The sequence below is a fragment of the Dryas octopetala genome, chromosome 1 (assembly GCF_963921425.1).
Source record: "Dryas octopetala chromosome 1, drDryOcto1.1, whole genome shotgun sequence".
In the NCBI taxonomy this organism is placed as follows: Eukaryota; Viridiplantae; Streptophyta; class Magnoliopsida; order Rosales; family Rosaceae; genus Dryas; species Dryas octopetala.
The window spans coordinates 18,648,926-18,667,715 of NC_141366.1; the positions used below are offsets into that span (position 1 = coordinate 18,648,926).

The window sequence follows — 18,790 nt, forward strand, 5'->3', positions numbered from 1 at the left end:
ATTGAACAATCTATTCCTTTGCTTACAAAGTTACATGAACGACTTTGGTTGCTTAAAAAGTTATGCTCACCACTTTCGGCTGCATTAGAACATTAGCAACACGATCCCATTTTTCCTTGCCAAAAATCTATCGCACCAACCCCACCCACATAAAGTACCAAAAAAAAAAAAAAAAAACAATTACAGAACCATTTGTTTTTATATAAATAAAGAATAATCAATTTTATCAGAATTTGGCACACCTGGATGGCAGACCTGTTTCATGATCAACCATCACTATCTCTGTGGCATTGTTGCATCCAATAACGTCCTGCCCCAACTTGGCTCCAGCTGCCTTTAGCCCTTTAAGAGAAAGTGGCTGGTTGAAGATGTTTAAAGATGGCAACCTTGAGGCTGGAGGCAATTTTCCACCTGGCAAAAAGTTTCTGAAGTCTTCCTTCAACAATGGCACTTCAAAATCTGACTTGTCATGCTTGACAACATTGTCCTTGGCACTGATATGAGCCCCAGGCTCCATATGATTGGTGGAAAAGCTCTGCTGGTTTGGAAAGTTTGGATAAAGACTGACATAGCCTCTGAGGTACATCATGTCTATCAGAAACTTTTTCCATGAAGCTTGCCAACCATTAGTCCTGGACTTTGGGATTTGAACTGGGTTTTTCTTGGCATCTTCAGTGAACCTCATGTTCATGTAGACATAGAACTCTCTCCATTGCTTGGGGAAGAAGACTGCACCCCAACTGCAGGGTAACTGATGCAAATAAGGTGTGTTTGGATGGATGTTCTTGAAAAACTCAGTTGCATTCCACTTAGGCCTTTCTTTCACTACTTCAACCAGCTTAGGGGTGTAAAGAGAGATTGAGGAGAGCTCTGGTAGAGACACTTGAGGGTCATAGTGGTAGGCTAAGAGGGCATACTTGATCCATAGATAGTAGTAAGGAGAGACTTCGATATCGTCCTCAAGTAGCAACCCGTAATCATCATCAGATGAAGGGTACCAACTCTCACTGACAGCTCGAATAAGCCCTCCTTGGATGATTCTTCTTTTGAGGGTTTTAGGGCCATGAGGCCAATCAAATGAACTTACTAGTCTAATAGTTGCCTCATCCACTTTACTGTCCATGTTAAAGCTGATAGGTACCTCATCCCCAAGATAGTAGGCATCACTGAGAGATTTGAGAAGCCTTGTAAGTGAATGAACTCGGTTTTGGGTGATAATGTTGATAGAAATCCTCATCCGATTCCAATCTGCATACGATAATTTGGTTGTTTAGGTGAATGATTTTTTTGAAGCAAATAAAGGTATCAATTTGATTATAAAAAATGCTGAAAGTAAAATATGATTAGCACTCAATCATGCTAACAGTTTGTGGATTAGTTCAGTTAGCTAAATTAAAATGGAATTGAATAACAGAAAATTTAACATTCTTACTTGGCAATGCTGTTGATCGCAGATCACCCATCCAAAGAACCTTTGAAACTGAAGGCCTTGGTAACAGAACCAATGTTGTACCATTCAAATTAGTCTCTGTTGCCATTTTCAAAGCTTTCTTCACATTAGGATCAATGTCAGCCACTGTGATCACCACACTTGGGTTGTGGATTTTGATCAAGCCTTTCATGCTGGCAAACACTCCTTGCAGTACTACCACCTCGGAGTTTGATACTCCCGAAAGAGCCCCCACGGCCAAATCAAATATCTTAAACCTTCGCTCTTTACAGACCAACTTAGGCCAATTGAGAGCAGTTGCTGCATCTTCACAAGAGCAGTAATTGTCTCCAGAGACAGCAATATAAGCTTTCTTGCCAACAGTGGACCTAAATTTCTCAAGAAGGGGTGCAAGTGCTTTAACTTCATCAACAGAATGAGCATAGAAAAGAGCATCAATCTTTTGAGGATACATTGCAGCCCACTGAGTGATATAACCGGTAGACAATGCTTTCCACCATTGATCATCTCGGACTTGAACAATATCCTTGAAAATTACAGTGGTTTCAGACACATAAGCAAGCCTATGTTCACTGTCACCCCAAGTTTCCTTGTCCTTTGGGTCAACTGGAAGAACAAATGAGCCAGCATTTCTGTACTTTTGAAGCTGATAGCTGCATTTTTATCAAGAAAATGTAACCATTAGAAACTAGAAACTTATTCAAATGGTAGAATTATTAGTAGAGTATGAGAATAGTATCCCATTGACAACAGGGTCTTCTGAAAATATTTTGAAAATAGTAAAATCTAATTTCTACTTTATTTAATCAATGCTTCAACGTTTTTTCAAGAAATATTTGAAATTATGATTTTGAGAAGGGATATTCTATCAGCTTAATACAATTAATACAAAAGAATCCATTTTTGTGGTTGGTAATGACCTTTTGGTGTATATGCCATTTACTTGCTAGATTATTGCTAGCTAGCACCCTAATGGAGTTGGCCATAATGGTACAGGGAATCTCAAAAAGGGAACTGTCCTTCCTAGAAAGTTGTTACTTCAACCAGAAAATTGGACATGTATAATGTGGAGCAAATAATGTACAACAGACAAATAAATGGATACAGAAAATCAACAGTGGAAACAGAGCAGAGAATGCCCATATTTAATAGAAGATATTATATTAATATCCATAACAGACAAGTTGACCCCATTATTAGTGCAAGAAGGTTAAGTTTCCTTCAAACAAATTCATTACTTAAAGAGCAATTACAGAATTAGAATTTAAAGCTGAAATGTTTTCCAAGTCAAACTTCAACTTTACCTAAAATTAGGATCAAGTTTGCACTTCCCAAGAGAATTTTCTTAAGCAAATCTGAAGCCTAATGTGATTTGTTAAACATATGATGAGTTCTACGATATAAACACTTAACTAAGGCAATCAAATCATAGTTACCCACTAGATATTGGAAATCAAATCCAGAAACCCTCTGATTTAAATACTTAAATATGATGCCTACTTGACTGAAATCAATAAATTTTCATGGGAGCTTAACTCCAATTTTCACTAGTAATAGTAAAGGTTTGTGATAAAGGTAAAAACTTAGAGTAAGATGAAAATAAGCAAAGATGTAAAAGGATTTCAATCAAAGTAGACATACCTAAGGTGCAGATCTTCGCCGGTTGAAAAGGTGAAGGGTGTCTCAATAAAAAGTGTCTTGATATGCTCTGCAGATAAGAACCAAGAGCTGGAAAGAAAGTCCACCTGCACAATTTTATCCAGTGTGATATCATAAGCAGGGTCAGGCAAATAAAGCCCTGCCTCCTTAGACCTGAACTTTCTATAGCTTGGGAAGGTAAAGTCCTTCTGTCTGAATGGCAAAATTCTCCCAATGCTGCCCAAAACCGCATTCTTATACTTCTCTGTTCCTGCTACATGTGACAAAATCTGCAGCATTTTCTTACCAGGAATCATGTCATCATCAAGAATATACACAAGATCGGCTTCGGTTTGTAAAGCCATTTGGAACCTTCCATAGTACTTGAAGTCATAGCTTGAACTTATGAAGCTTATTCTTGAGTCGTTATAGCTATCTACAATTCTCTTCAGAGAGAGCTCATTTGGGCTCCCAAAGGAAAGCACCCAAACATGGTGAAAAGGAAGGGTCTGCTGAAGCAAGGTATCAAGCTGAGCACAAAGTGTTTTTCTCTTGAAGTGGTTTAAGATCACTGTGACTTTTGGCCTGTTGGGACCTTTCAAAGCCCACTTTGATTTCATTGCCATCAGCTGAGCAAGAGTTTCTGTACCAATGGACCTGCTTTGGAAGTCCAACACCTCATTGTAAAGCTCTGTCTTCTGCTTGATCATTTGGGCATCACTGGACTTCTTCTGCATGAAATCAATCTTTTCATGCTCACAAACTTCTGAGGGAGTAGATAATGGTTGGATGTCGGATCCAACAAGAGAAACAGCAGATTCTTGATAGTGACCAAGGATGTGGGGTGGGATTATGAACTGTTTCCATTGTTGTGCAATCTTGGTAGCCCATGTGAAGTCTGGTTTGGTTCGTAAATCGATCGAAGGACTCATGTAGTAGAGCAAGAATGTTGCGTAAACTGCAAAGGCAAATTGGAGACAAGTGAGAGCAGTGACAAGCCTAGCAGAAGTGCTCTTATGAGCCTTCAACTTGGTCTTCCCTCCAACATAATCACTTAGCATTCCTTCCAAGTAGTCCCCACTTCTCCCATTCGGGTTTCGAGCCACTCCCATCATCTGAATTCAAGTACACAGAACGAATGTTACACCTGCAACAGATATCAGTCACCCTGGATCTTCAACCAAACCTTAAGCTTGTAAAGAACTAATTAAGCTTGACACTCACCAAAACCAACAACCCAAATGAGTAAAAACTATGAACTTGTTAGAGTTCTAGCTATGAAACATGTACAAGTTGATATGCACATATATATAGATATATGTGTGTGTGTGAGGAATTTCATTAAACACTAGGACTTCATGATCACCACCAACCACAGCAGCACAAGAATGAAAAACAAAGTTGAGGAAAGGCTTTGGACTTTGGAGGGTCCAAGTACACAATGAAAAGGAGAGAGAAGATTAGAAGAGACCTCTTAGAGGGGTTTGAAGTAAGTTGGTGCTGATATTGTTGCTACTTTTATATATACAAGAAAAAGGTATAACAACAAAAAGTGTAGGGGAAGCACCCCATGGAAAATGCAGCAAAGGTCACATGGGGTTAACGCTTAGACTAAAAAAATGTGAGATTTAAGAATTGGGTTAATGGTTGATTACGCGTTCGGTTCACTACAACTACTCAAACACGTACATTTTCAGCCTTACGACACCATTAAAAGCCGGCTTTGAAGCCGTAGAAATGGGCCGCCCCTGCGTTTTCGGCACTGCTTGGCTGCTTAAAACCCAAACTCTCTGACTCTCTTTGTCTCTGTCTGGTCTCAAATTTACTGCCCACTGGGACCCCAGAGATCAATCAAAGGTCTCAAAATCAGGACCTTAGCAAGTCCATAATCATTATTTAATGGAAACCCAGCTGCCCAAATCCCCCATTAAATGGAATAGTAGAAAACATTTAAACTAATCAAGATCAAATTTGACAAATCCCAATTTCCAAGAAAAATATTATTTTGTCTAAGAAGCTCAATACATGTGAAAGAATGAAACTTTATCACAAAATTAACAAAATATAATCCACCTTTTCAAGAACAATAATGGAGTCATTCTAAACAAAAAACTAAAAAAAACCAATATTGGAGTCACCAAGTGACTTGTACTATATATCTATGTCACTATCTTATATGTTAGAAATAAATGAAAATCAAAATGTGATTATATTATTCGGTGAATGAAATTTGATAAGTGCAACACTTACTCTTACTTTTTTAAGAATAACACTTCTTATAAATAATTTTAATAATAGTAAAAATCATTAGCACGTAGAATCTTCAGTTTGGGGTGTAGTCCTAACTTCTACGCAACCCATTTTTTCCTATTTTGGAAACGAATGGGTAAAATTTTGCTAATTTTAGTTAAAAAAAAAAATCAAATAAAAATGACTATTTATGAACCCAATTAAAAGAAGTAAAAACAACATAGAGGCTGATACACAGTACACACTACCTTGATAATCAAGTAAATGAACCAAAGATGGAGAACAAAGAGGCTTTCTTTATTCAGTTTTCTGCTTCAGCAAAACATGCTAAAGCTAAACCTCAGATTCACACCACCACCACCAATGTCAATGAATACATAGGCCTAGCTCATAGGGTTACAGAGAATGGAAGCATACATTAGGCATTAATAAAGATTGAGTACTAAAGAGATAATTAGTACAAAAAGAAAAATCTGTATGAACATGGAATATATTTAGTTTGACATTTTGCTTGAAGATACCTAATTGAACATTGCAGCAAGGCTTCATTTGTTAATGGGTTTTTGCCAAACTTTGACAAGTTGAATAATATTGCAAGCTATAAACCCCTAGGCTAAATTTAATTCCTTGCAGTGAGGAGAACCCATTGGATTTGGCCTTAAATCCAAGAAAAAACGAAAATTGGTATTGCTTAAATTGGTCAAGTCCTATATTTGTAGGTGAGTTTCCATTAGAGTTGTAGAAGCTGAAAAAGAAGAATGTGATATTAGGTTCGGGAACATATTACAACAGGTGGCCACAAAATTTGGGCGGAAATATGGGGGAATTAAAATAAAGTTGGGATGTGGATATATAACAAATTTATCTCTCTAAATATAAGAGTAATATTTTGCATAATATTTTTTTAACGTCCACGGTCCACTGTGGAATTTACAATGACAGAAATGAGTTTTTCTTTTAATTTTTTTTATTATAAGGACAAATTAGAAATACAATGATAAACAAGAAATGCATTGATAAAAAGAACAAAATGGTCCACTTTTTAGTTTCTTGTCGAGCGTTTGAATACTCGACATAAAGCTACGAACTGATCAGCTTGTAAATGTTAAGTATGTTACAATCCATGATTACGTCAAAAAATTAGTCGTTATATGAATTTTTTTTTTCTTTTACGTGTTGTTTCCGAAATATTAAAACACAACTATAGAAAAAGTGATATACACAAGTCCAAAGAAAAAAAAAATCTTAAAAAATAGAAAATACGATGGTTTCTATTGGACAACAACAAACACATATGCTCATAACTGACCACCAATTACAATGGCGTTCAACGCCGATAAGAAGGGTTCACATGATCATTTATAAAGTGGACAAGCTTGATTTAATTATAACTTGGTCGATCTATTTATTTGGAAAGTGTGTAGTGGATGTTTTGATCATTAAGTGTAAGAAAAAATCACTCGTTAAATTTAACACTTAATGATCATTAAGTGTAAAAAAACTCATTAAAATTTAGAAAAAATTTCACAATGACCATTTTTTTTTTGTAAGAAAAAAATGTAACAATGATTATTTAATTTGATGGATGACGTCTAATTTCGTTTTGTAAGATGAGGTCCGTGACCATTTGGTCATTGACAACAGTTAATTAATTAAAAAGAAATTGTAAAAAAATGTTAATTAAGCCAGGCGATCAAGCGCTTGTAAAGGAGATTTATCTTTCTAACCTGATTTTTTACCCCAAATTAGTAGTGTGTCGGTGTTCTTGTATTAAGTCAATTGTAACTTACTAATTTCGTAAGTTCAATCAGGTTGAAATTAAATTGTAACTTCTATCTATTGTTCTATTGACCCATCTGGACAAGATGCATGGATGACTTAATTATTGTATAACCAATATTCATTGATCAACACACAAAAAAAAAAAAAAAAAAAAGTGTGCGACATGCAAAAATTTAAATGGATAGACTTATTGATAGCCAATTGACCTTTCTGTCTACGTGAAAAATGCATGATTGGTTGATGGTCAATATATCAATATTTTTTTTTTTCAAAAAATGTCAAGCCAAAATATTGAAATTAAGGCGCACAATGCACACACACACACACATATATATATATATATATAAATGTTTTAGAACTAACTAGTTAATAAGATAATACAATATTAACTACCATTTTGGGCCCACTATACAATGTAATCTCATAATCCAAACCGTTCATATTTTAGGTCTATATTCAAAGATTAACCTTACAAAAAAATCAACTAAATCAGAAATCATTTAGCCATTCGATTATGAGATTATTCTTGAATCTTTGAAGTATGATCTAAATAATTGACGGTTCGGATTATGAAATTATTTATGTGGTGGTTCCAAAAACATGGTTAGCTTCGTATTAATTTACTAACCAGTTAGTTTTAGAGCACTTCTCCCTCTATATATATATGTATATGTCGATATTTTTTTTAAGAATGCTTATATATCATTTTATTGTTGTAGAACAAAATTATTTGATGCTACTATAATGTTTTAATTTGTTAAAAAATAAAATGAAATTTGCTCATGCAAATACATCCTAAAGGAATTTAGGGCATGCTTGAGAATCTAATGATGATCTCATCCATATTGAAGGTACATGTAGTTTAATATTGGGGTACGTAAATGACCTAATAATAAAATAAATCAAAAATTTGGCCAAGTAGTAATAATGTAGCATGATATAATTAACAAATAAGAAGAATGCTAAAATGAAGCATATTTTGTGTGGAATCTGACCAAATTAATTAAAATTATTCTAACAAATAATAATACTTGCATAGGTGTATATATGGATAAACGTTCAATTGTACGTGTGGGCTCCTTAATTTTAGAGATGGTCCGCATTATCGAACAACTGTCTTGTTGGATCAACTTGCTTCAATAATACATCGATCAGTGAATCATGGACAAAAATTACATGCCACATAAGAGAAGCAATATTATAAAACAAATTTATTTAGCATTTCTTTTTTCTTTAGCACAAACCTAATTACTATTTGGAACTTGAAAATAACTTACCTATCCACGTGTTAGGGGATAAATGGTATCACAAGAGAGAGAGGAAGAGAGGAAGAGAGAAAGAGAGAAAGAGAGAAAAAAAGAAAGAGAGAGGGGAGGATAAGTTCTTCTCTTCGAACTTTCATGAATCATAAAATGAATTATATATAGAAAGGGAGGTCATCATTGCCTAATATATATCTGTGTTTCTAGAATCTCTATTTTTCTAAAACCCTATCCTCGATCATCACCTTCACATTAAAATCTGAAAAAATGGACTCCTACTCTGTTTTTCTTTTTGGCCTTTACTTTAACTTAACTTAATTCGTCCTGGAATCAATTTGTAAGTGATTAATAAAATAATATGTGAACATCGAAATTTCATTTTTTTCATTTAAAACATTGCAAAAAATTGTTGGAACATTAGTCAGAAATATGGATTTGATATAGGAAATTTCAATAATAGATAATAATAATAATACAATAAAATGTATACACACTTTAAATAAGTAAAATGAAAAATAGACATAAAGAAATAGTAACTGATTGTGATTGAGGCTTGTAAATTGCAATGTCCTAAAGACAGAATTTCGCCCCTGCACTTATACTTGCAGTTCCTTTGGCATTCATCTTCCCAGGATATATATAACAATCAATAATTCTAAATTGAAGCACTACAACTTTGAACTCTAGCGAACCAATTATATATTTGTACTCTCTTTAGTAAATGATAGGAGAAAAAGAATAGAGTGACTAGAAACTAGAAAATTACTTAAAAAATAATACACATAGTGGCTATTGACAAAGAAAGATGCAACTTTTGCATCAGATATATCCTTTTGAAGAGGCACAATCAACTACTGCAATAAGTGGCACTGCTTGGCAAAAGGAAAGTGACTGCATCATTTGAATATTGCAACTGTTGGATTGTCAACAACACTTTCAGTTTTCATTCAATATTAAAAATTAAATATTATAACATATAATTTCGAACAAATAGCAAGCATATTACCAACTAGCTATTAGTTGTGGTATTTTTCTCTCTAATGTTGGAAGGGGTCTAAAATTCGAGTACCCCTTCCCCCAAATACAAATAAATAAATAAATAAATAAATAAATCAAACATGTTATTTGTCAATTTGAAGCATCCTATGTGTTCATTAATTTTCTTATTATTATATAATTTATTATTTTTATAGAATTACCATATAATCTGGCAAGCAATGATATAAGAATTCATTTTTATAATAAATATTTATATTAAAAAAAAACTGGATTCTCTGCTAATCTGGCGTTTGCTAATTTCATATTAATTAATTAAAACTAAGTTGTTTTACAGTGTAGTCTTATGATCAGATCGAACCGTTAATTCATTTTTTAGATCACTCTTTAAAGATTATCTCCGTAAAAAAAATAACCAAATTAGAAATTAATTGTTTGGCCACGTAACTATTATAAAGTAAACATACGGTTTTTGTAATAGTTAGACTCACTGTTTATTTATTTAATAATAGTTACATAACTAAATGATTTTTAATTTAGTTGATTTTTTGCGGAGATAATCTTTAAATGTAATCTAAAAAATGAACGCTTTACATCATGAGACTTCACTGTAAAACAACGTAGTTTTAATTGATTAATATATGATTAGCACACAAGACATTAGTAGAGGATCATAATCCATTCATAACATACTCTTAAGAGATAACCCAGTTGCATATGTAGTCCTCACTTCTATAAAAATTATATACATATTTATATATTTTGTAATTTTGAGATGGGGGGAGTTTGAATTTGAGTTATCTCCAACATTGTGGAGAAAAATATCACTAAACCATAAATTAGTTGATATATATATTTTATATATATATATATACAAAAATACAAACAAAAATTTGTTGAGAGATAAAAAATGAAAATTTTCAAACAAAACTTAGATATAGCCATATAAAGCAATTAGATATTTAAATAGAATTATAACCACCCATATATGTTATATGCATGATGTGTTTTTTTTTTTTTTTTTTTCCATAGACTAAAACCACGTAAATATAAATCATTATTAACAGTCTTATAAATTATTATTAATTTGTAAAAAATAAAGGATCTCACACACATGCACACACTGGAGGCATTAGCATATAACTAAGATAATTAACCATGCATGGGTGGGACTCTGCAAATAAGATCTAGCTTAATCAATAATGATAATGATCACTCGTTCACCATAGAGCGGAGAATTCTTTGCTCACCTAACCACCCGCTCACCATAGAGCGGGAAATTCAATGATCGAGACCGTCCCTTTTTTAGGTCCATCCTTAAGAGTTGTTATTGTAAAAAATCAACTAAATCGATAATTGTTTGGTCCTCCAAACTTTGTAGACAAATATAGTTTGTCAGATAAGGTTGAAATAATGTTGACAATAATGCATTGGCTAAACAATTTCCGATTTGGCTAATTTTTTGCAAGAGTGATTTTTAAATGATGCTCTAAAATATGGACGGTTCCGATTATTAAAATTCATTGCTGAGTGGTTAGATAAGTGGAGAATTCCCCACTCTATGGTGAGTGAGGGTGAGTGAGGGATCATTTCTGCTAGCTTAATTAACCTCAAATTTATTGGCCAAAAAAAAAACCTCAAATTTAATAAACTTATATGCGACAACTATATGGAGTTACGGACAGCGATATAGGCATGCATTTAATCATTATTATTGATAATATTCCAATGTCAAAACCCTATACACGAAAAGTCTACTTTGATGTTCTATAGAAATCTTGAAGATGAGGAGCCTGTAATATATTGTTTGACTTGGATAGGCAACCAGCTGATTTTGATCTAGTGCAAGCCACATAAGCAAACCATGTACAAAATGCCAGTTGGTACGTACTACTAGCTAGTTTTATGTGACCTAACAAATAACAACATATATATATATATATATATATATACACACACATACAAAGAATGGAAGAAGCAAAGAAATTGAGGAAGTGGTGTCATCAGACAAGGACAATTCACTTATCAAGCTCAACCACTACAACTCTCGCGCAATTTCATATAAGCTATTTACATGTTTGGTTGAAATTATTGTATCACGTATAAAAGAATAATTTACGTTGTTCAATCACTTATATAACTAAAATCACACCAAATAATTTACATGTAAGACTCAACAATCATATATTTTTTTACATGACTCAATATAAGTTGTTCAATCACTTGTATAACTAAAATTACACCACAAGTACAAATATGCATCAGAAGTATATAATTCACATAAAAAACATATAAATGTAAAGTCTTATATCACAATATTATGTAATATTGTGGGCCTCTTCATTAGTGATTGATTATGAGTCATGAAGAAATATTGTGGATATATATATATATATATATTAATTCATTTAGCTCTTAAGAATCTCCATGTGCAGTGTCGCACGTAGAGGTGCTGCTCCTTTTTTTCATTCACAAGCATACATACCATGGTGCCATGGTGGCTTGTCCTTGGCTTAGTCAATGTGAAGATCGTGGTCTTAATTAGTGTGCTTTTTATACATATAAGTTGAGTGACACCTAATGGATTTTCTCGAGGTATTTCACATGGTAAATAGACTTCTTTTAGAGAGAGAGAGAGAGAGAGAGAGAGAGAGAGAGAGAGAGAGAGAGAGAGAGAGAGAGAGAGAGAGAGAGAGAGAGAGAGAGAGAGAGAGAGAGAGAGAGATTTTGAAGGGATCTAATCCATTTCTCAGTAGTCCTATAAGGTGTACAAAATAATTATTTTGAAGGTACTTTCTCAGTAGTCCGATAAGGTGTACAAAATAATTATTATATAGTTTTTAATTTAATTCTATTTGACGTTAATTGACTTATCTAGTATACGCCATCTATGGAAACTCTAGAGGCATCTCCTTCACACGTCTTAAATTTGATGCAGTTCACCTTACTTATCAAAGCATACAGTAATTAGTTACTTTTTAATTAAGATATAAATTATAGAATGAGAATCTTAAATAAGAACTCGTTCTTCAACCATGAGATCAGAAATGATTCGATAATATAAATATAGACAATTTATTTATTTATTTATTTTTTGTGTTCTTCTTCGAGAAAATCATTCAAATTTGAAGTCATTTATTCATTTAATTATCATCATTATTATTTTAGTTTATTGAAGATCATTATTTGTATTAGTCATTATGTGGTTATAATTAAACAGCTAATTTTAAACTCTTTATTTTTTTGGTAAAATTTTAAACTTTTTTTTGGTTAGAAGAAACTAAAAGAGAAGAAGAAATTCAAACTTTAGTCTCAAATATAAATTTAAATATTCTAAACCACTCCAGCTCCAAGCCTCACATAATCCTTTTTAGCTTAGCTTTGTTGATAATTTTTTTTGTAATTATGAATTTATTATGTTAATAAAAGGGTGGCGTTATTGAACAATCCCAAAAAGTAATCATGCAGTACTCCTCTATTGTTATTTTTTCTATTTTAATTATGTGCTGTTTCGGACCCAATTTTTAATTAATAGCCTCAACACTTTTATTCGACTCATCTTCATTTAAAAAATATTAAAACTTATTAGTATACCCAGTATATTTTCTTAAACTACCCTTATTGAAACTCAACAACTAAACCAACGACTATACACCCAATAATTCTACTTAGTAAACCCAATAAAACACACACCCAACAAACACATAACCAATTGAATAAAAAAACAAAACAAAAAAGTTACCCATCCAAGACACCAACGACACCTCATCTTCACACTACCTTTCAAACCCAACATCCTCACCCTCAAGCATTCCAACAGCCCTCCATTGAAGCCGCCGCCCTTGCATCGACCGCCTGCAATCGCCGTCCATCATCCCCACCTTTCGTCACTACCAACCAAGTAAGGTATTTTGCATTCTAAGTTTTCAAATTTTTGTTTCTATGATTTAAATCTTTGATTTAGGACTTTGTTTTAAGTTAGTTGGTACATTTTCGTCTGTAATCTTAAATTATTCGAGATATTTTTGTGATTATTGTCGAATTTGAAAGGAATGGGAAGGTTTTGGAGTGAAAATTTTCGAGTATTGTTCGGCATTGGTTTACCGAACAACCCAAAGAATGTTCGGCGTCCAGCAACCAAACACTACACTGTAGGTTCGGCGATTAACCACGGAACAAAGAAATTTTTTAAAAATGTAGTGCACTTGTTCGGCCGTCCATAACCGAACACTACTTGAATTGTTTGGTATACATTGGCCGAACACCTAAGAGTGTGTTTGGCAGGATACAACCGAACAAACTTGAACGTGTTTGGCTCTATGATACCGAACACATTTCCTTATGTTTGTTTTATTTTATATTTGCAAAATATTTTTGTATTGCATTTGTAGATATGAATGCAGGTCCTTCTCAAGTGCGCACCAAGGCTTCAAATAGGAGGAAAAACAACCATACTTATAGGAATGAAGATGTGGTTAGGGATGAGGTAGAGCACGAGGCAAGCCATGAGGGTGGTATTGAGCAAGAGATTGCTCCGGAGCCATTTGGTGGTGGTGACGAGGAACTCAATGAGCTATTTCCTAGTGGTCCTCAAGATCCGTCTATTCTGAAAAGTTTTAAAAGTCATGTAGCGGCTTTTATTTGGTTTAACAAGGTATCTATTTATAATAACTTATATTAAGTTGTCTAATATGGACTCAAGTGTCATGTCATATCTATCTTAATTTGCATATTTACATTTGCAGGAGCGTGAACCCCTCAAATTGCAAAATCATGCAAGTAAACTTGCTGAATGACAATTTGATTCAAGAGTTCCAAACCAAGTGTTCTAAAATTATATTAGGCAGTCTGGGTTGATGCCATTAGTTAACTGTTCATACAAAACTGCAAATAAGGTTGTTGTGTAGCCTTTTGTGAAAGGTGGCAACTTGAGACCAATACCTTTCACTTTCCATTCGGTGAGATGACGATCACGTTCGATGACGTCTCAAACATTTTAGGTATTCATATGGTTGGTAGGTTTATATCTATTCTTGAATTGTCGAAACAAGAGATTCGCGATTTATTAGTTCGGTTATTAGGAGTTACCACTGACGAAGCATTTGCAGAGTTGTCACGTAACCGTGGGAATGTGGTTACATTTGAGTGGTTAAGGCAGAATTTTCAGGGTGTGTTTGATGCTTCTACTCCACAGTTTATAGTGCATGCATCTAGAGCATATCTGTTATATATATTAGGCTGCACACTATTTGTGGACAAGACTGGCAACATGGTTTATGTCATATACCCTAGTCTTCTATCGAATGTCAGCACAGTTGGAGGGTATGCATGGGGAGCTGAAGGGTTGGCATATTTATATCGACAGTTAGAAGTTGCCTCGAGGGCTAGGTGCAAGCAGATTGCTGGCTATATGACATTACTTGAGGCATGGATATATGAGCACTTTCAGAGTATTATTTATCCGCATTTGGTGATAGGGTATTTAGAGGACCAGCCACGTGTGTATCGTTGGGAACCACAAAAGGATGTAGGTTTATCATTAGATCATGTGCAGGCTATGCGGCAGATGCTTGATCGATTGAAGGCACATAAGGTATGTTATTGTTGAGAATTTATCAATTTTGTCTATTTATCTATGTTGTCTTATTGATGTAACATTTTTATTTGGGCTATAAGTCATATGGGATCCATACCATGGTCATAGGGATGCTCAAATGTGTGGATATTGTTGAGCCTTATTATCCTGATAAAGTTTTAAGACAGTTTCGCTGCGTGTAGACAATACCCACAAGCTTTATACCCCTTTCCGAGCTAGATGGCGTATCGATTTTAAATTATATAAGGTCACGTATGATTATGTTAATGGCTTTTGGGTGAGGTGGTAAGATCACATGCTATCCGAGGATAGTCATAGTGCACCAGTTACGTTTCCATCATATTGCGTTACATGGTATATGGTGTGGTACCATAACATCACCTACCCGTGCATCCACCACCCCGAACGTAGGTCTGCTGCAGTCGACTCTAGTGCGAGGTTAAATCCAGAACAAGTAACTATTTCAATTACTATTATTTTGTAGATGTTGGTTTCCAATTCATTTTAATAATATATTGTTTATTTTCAATGTAGCGCATAACTCGTGCCTTGGGCATCACCCCAACCTATAGTCAATGCTGATCGCGATGAGTTTGTGAGACATTCGACAAGGCTTTATGAGGCAGTGGAGACCATCCAACATATTTTGGAGGGTATCCGTGTGTTGACCACACGTGGGTATCAGCGTGGGAGATCTTATCATCCCACGGATCACGGAGCATGACTTGATATTTATTTGTTGTTTTATTTGTACTTGGTTATTCAGTTATCTAGGATTATAACTTTATTATGTATTTCATTATATCTTAATTATTAATTTATATTGTTTATGGATGAATTATAATATGTAATTTTCATTAGAGATAATTAGGCTTGGGTTCTTTAGAAAAACATTTTTTAGATGGAAACCGAGGGTGTTTTAAAATTGATAAGAAAATTATTTTAATTCATAATAAAATTATTTTAATTTATAAGAAAATCATTTTAATTCATAATAAAGTTCTTTTAATTTATAAGAAAATCATTTTAATTCATATTAAAGTCCTCTTCCGATTTGAAGGGTATTTCCATTTCTAGGGTGTAGAGTGGGCTTTGTAGAGGCTGCATGTTAGGTTTTAACTCCAGAATACCAAAATTCCGGAGTTAAAACCTAACATAAAGCCATTAAAGAAGAAAAATAAAATGACTTGATTAAAAACCATAAATCACTACCGGTCTTAGTTTAAGAAAGATTCATAAAATGGATTGAACTCTAAGTCTCAATTTTCATTATTTTTAACTTATTTTAACTTATCATATTATAATATGTAATTAAATCCTGCTCAGTTTAAAACCACATGGTAAAAAAAAATCATAAAACATATGCGTCCATTCTTTAGCTAAAGAACAGACGTCCTGCAGTAAGAATTTTTGTATATACTCTGATGTTTATCATATGTATATGTTACCGTTACTAGTGCACCCATTAGTAATGATATCCATCTCAATACTTTAATTACACTTTATCCATAATCATTCTTCTCTTTATTACTTTTTATTTATTTTATTAATCTTAATTTTGGGCTAAATATATATAAGGACATTAATTAGTTAATTAATTTTCTTATTTTGCCCTATTACTTCTAGAGGGCAACTTCAATTAATCAGCAACAAAAAAAAATATTCTTCTTGTTGTAGTGGTATATATGATGGCCTCTATAATTTGGATGTAGTGCTTTTTGGGTGATTAGTTCCAATAAGGGTCATTTCAATTGCACCCTTCCAACCAACCTTAAGCTTCCCACAACATGGTTTGTGCTCATGAATATATTATCAGCCTTGATTTGAAGGAGTGGATTGGAGTACTCAGATGGCCAGATAGAGATCGAATTGCAATTTGGCATTGATATATAAGTTGAGTTATTCGATCAATAATTCGATACCCGTTAACACTCGACATTGGTTTCAAAATTTATAAGACAAACTATGTGGCTACAAAAGAAAAGAATAGGGAACTTGTAGTAGATATTTACAAAAACCAACTTTTATTATAAATTCCAAATTCATATAAAGAAAAATAAACAGAAATCAAAGAAAGTAATTCACTAGTCAATTAATTTGTAACTTAACAAATAAATGTAATTTTTTCACACCATAGTACATATCAATCTAATAAAATATTTTCGTTATTAGAGTTATTGTCACCATTAAGTTGTCTAAATTGAAGAATATGCTCAACATAGTCTGTGCTGTACCATAATTCTGCACGTGGGTGGCGAAAATGTTCCAACGACTATTAATGATTGGCATAGGGTGGTCTGGCTGCAGATAAACCTATATGAAAACGAAAAAATTTCTGAACATATATTGCAAAGATAACATAACAGAAAACCTATAACAACGACAATCAATGACATTTATTGATATGTAATATCTGCACAAAATGGTTACCATTGACATGTCCAATGACAATCTTACGTCGATCAATCGATGATAATTGATGACTATTTATCAGAAGAAAAGTAAGACATTCTCCACCAATAATATGCATCAACAAAACATTGTAACAAGACGCAAGTCACGCAATGATATGCCTCATTTCTGGCATAATCATTCACTTATTTTTAAGTGCATAACCTATATCAAAATGATTCAATCTATACTCAACATTCTCAACGAGGTCCTTATAATTGCAAAATATTAATTGATATGCATCCATATCTTTTCGCAACTCCTTCAATAAATCATGACGCACTTTACGCCATTCATTCTCTCTAAAGCCTAGTAGTTTAGCTATGGATCCAAAGCCAAAATTACCATTAGATTCGACATCTTTCACCCTTAAAACAAATGGTCTAATGGACTCCCGAAACTGCTTGTTATACACTTGCGTCAATTGGGATGGATCGATGCTTTCAGACCTATGCACCTGTATAATGTAGTAACATAAGAATTTATGAACATTACATGCGTAGTGAGAGATAATTTACACGTAATACTCTAAATACATACTAGTAACTTCAATGCTTTCTTAGTATTTACAGTTGGTGTAGGAAGATGACCATTTTTGGACACCTGCATCATAAAACCAACATAAGTAAAATATGCAAATAATAACTTGAATGTTCAAATATCACAAAAGTAAGTAAAATACATACTGAAATTGTAGATAACTTGGAGGGTTAAGTCTTTGGCTTATATGGCCTTTTCTTACCAATTGATTTGGTCGTGTCTGTTGGAGAATGACTATCTTGAGCGGATTAGACAATCTCAAAGCCAGACAGCTTACGAAGAGTCGAAGCATCAATTTTACTTGGACAACCTTTGGTCTCCATCTTTAATGGGGGTATTGTAAGTGTTGTAGATGCAGGATTGATGAGCTCTTCTAACTTCATACTTAAATGTCTCTTCGTCTCACCATCTCATTGATTGTACAACTTCAAAATCTATCTACTTGTGCTTGTATTGGAGGAATCAGGGGGTCATTATTTTGCGGGATATGAACCAAATCTAATTTCCTCCAAGGAGGATTAATACAATTAAGCAGAATTGGGCGGTGAACCTCTTTGTACTTTGCCATCTCATGAGCACATGGCAATCCATGTGTTTGTCGAATGGTGCAACCACAAACTATACGATCAGTCCCAATGTATTCCATTCTCATGGACTCGCACACAATTGTTTTGAGAGCAGTTTATGATACAAAATCTATCAATTGCCTTAATTGTTCCTTCCTGAAGTCGTGTTGCACAAATGTTCGACTTCTCTCAAACGTTACCTTTATTTCAGTGTGTTGTAACACTAATAAGAGGTGAATTTTTGTCCACGATGTTTGAA

General features: G+C 33.7%; 1 protein-coding gene across 1 annotated transcript; it reads right to left on the reverse strand.

The window, feature by feature from the left end:
* Window positions 1-226: 226 nt before the first annotated feature.
* LOC147298832 (glycosyltransferase family protein 2) lies at window positions 227-4,868 on the reverse strand. Its single transcript, XM_086229848.1, has 4 exons — window positions 4,778-4,868; window positions 3,092-4,235; window positions 1,433-2,103; window positions 227-1,248 (listed from the first exon to the last, which is right to left on the reverse strand). Exons 2-4 carry the CDS (start codon window positions 4,201-4,203, stop codon window positions 227-229), a joined length of 2,805 nt encoding a protein of 934 aa, XP_086085974.1. The 5' UTR covers window positions 4,204-4,235; window positions 4,778-4,868.
* Window positions 4,869-18,790: the final 13,922 nt, after the last annotated feature.

Excerpts from the sequence above, each read along its gene's own strand:
- LOC147298832 (XM_086229848.1), bottom strand. The coding sequence starts at position 4,203 with ATGATGGGAGTGGCTCGAAACCCGAATGGGAGAAGTGGGGACTACTTG. Across the intron at positions 2,104-3,091 it reads GGCGAAGATCTGCACCTTAG|CTATCAGCTTCAAAAGTACA; the intron begins GTATGTCTACTT and ends ATAAAAATGCAG. Across the intron at positions 1,249-1,432 it reads GCGATCAACAGCATTGCCAA|ATTGGAATCGGATGAGGATT; the intron begins GTAAGAATGTTA and ends TATCGTATGCAG.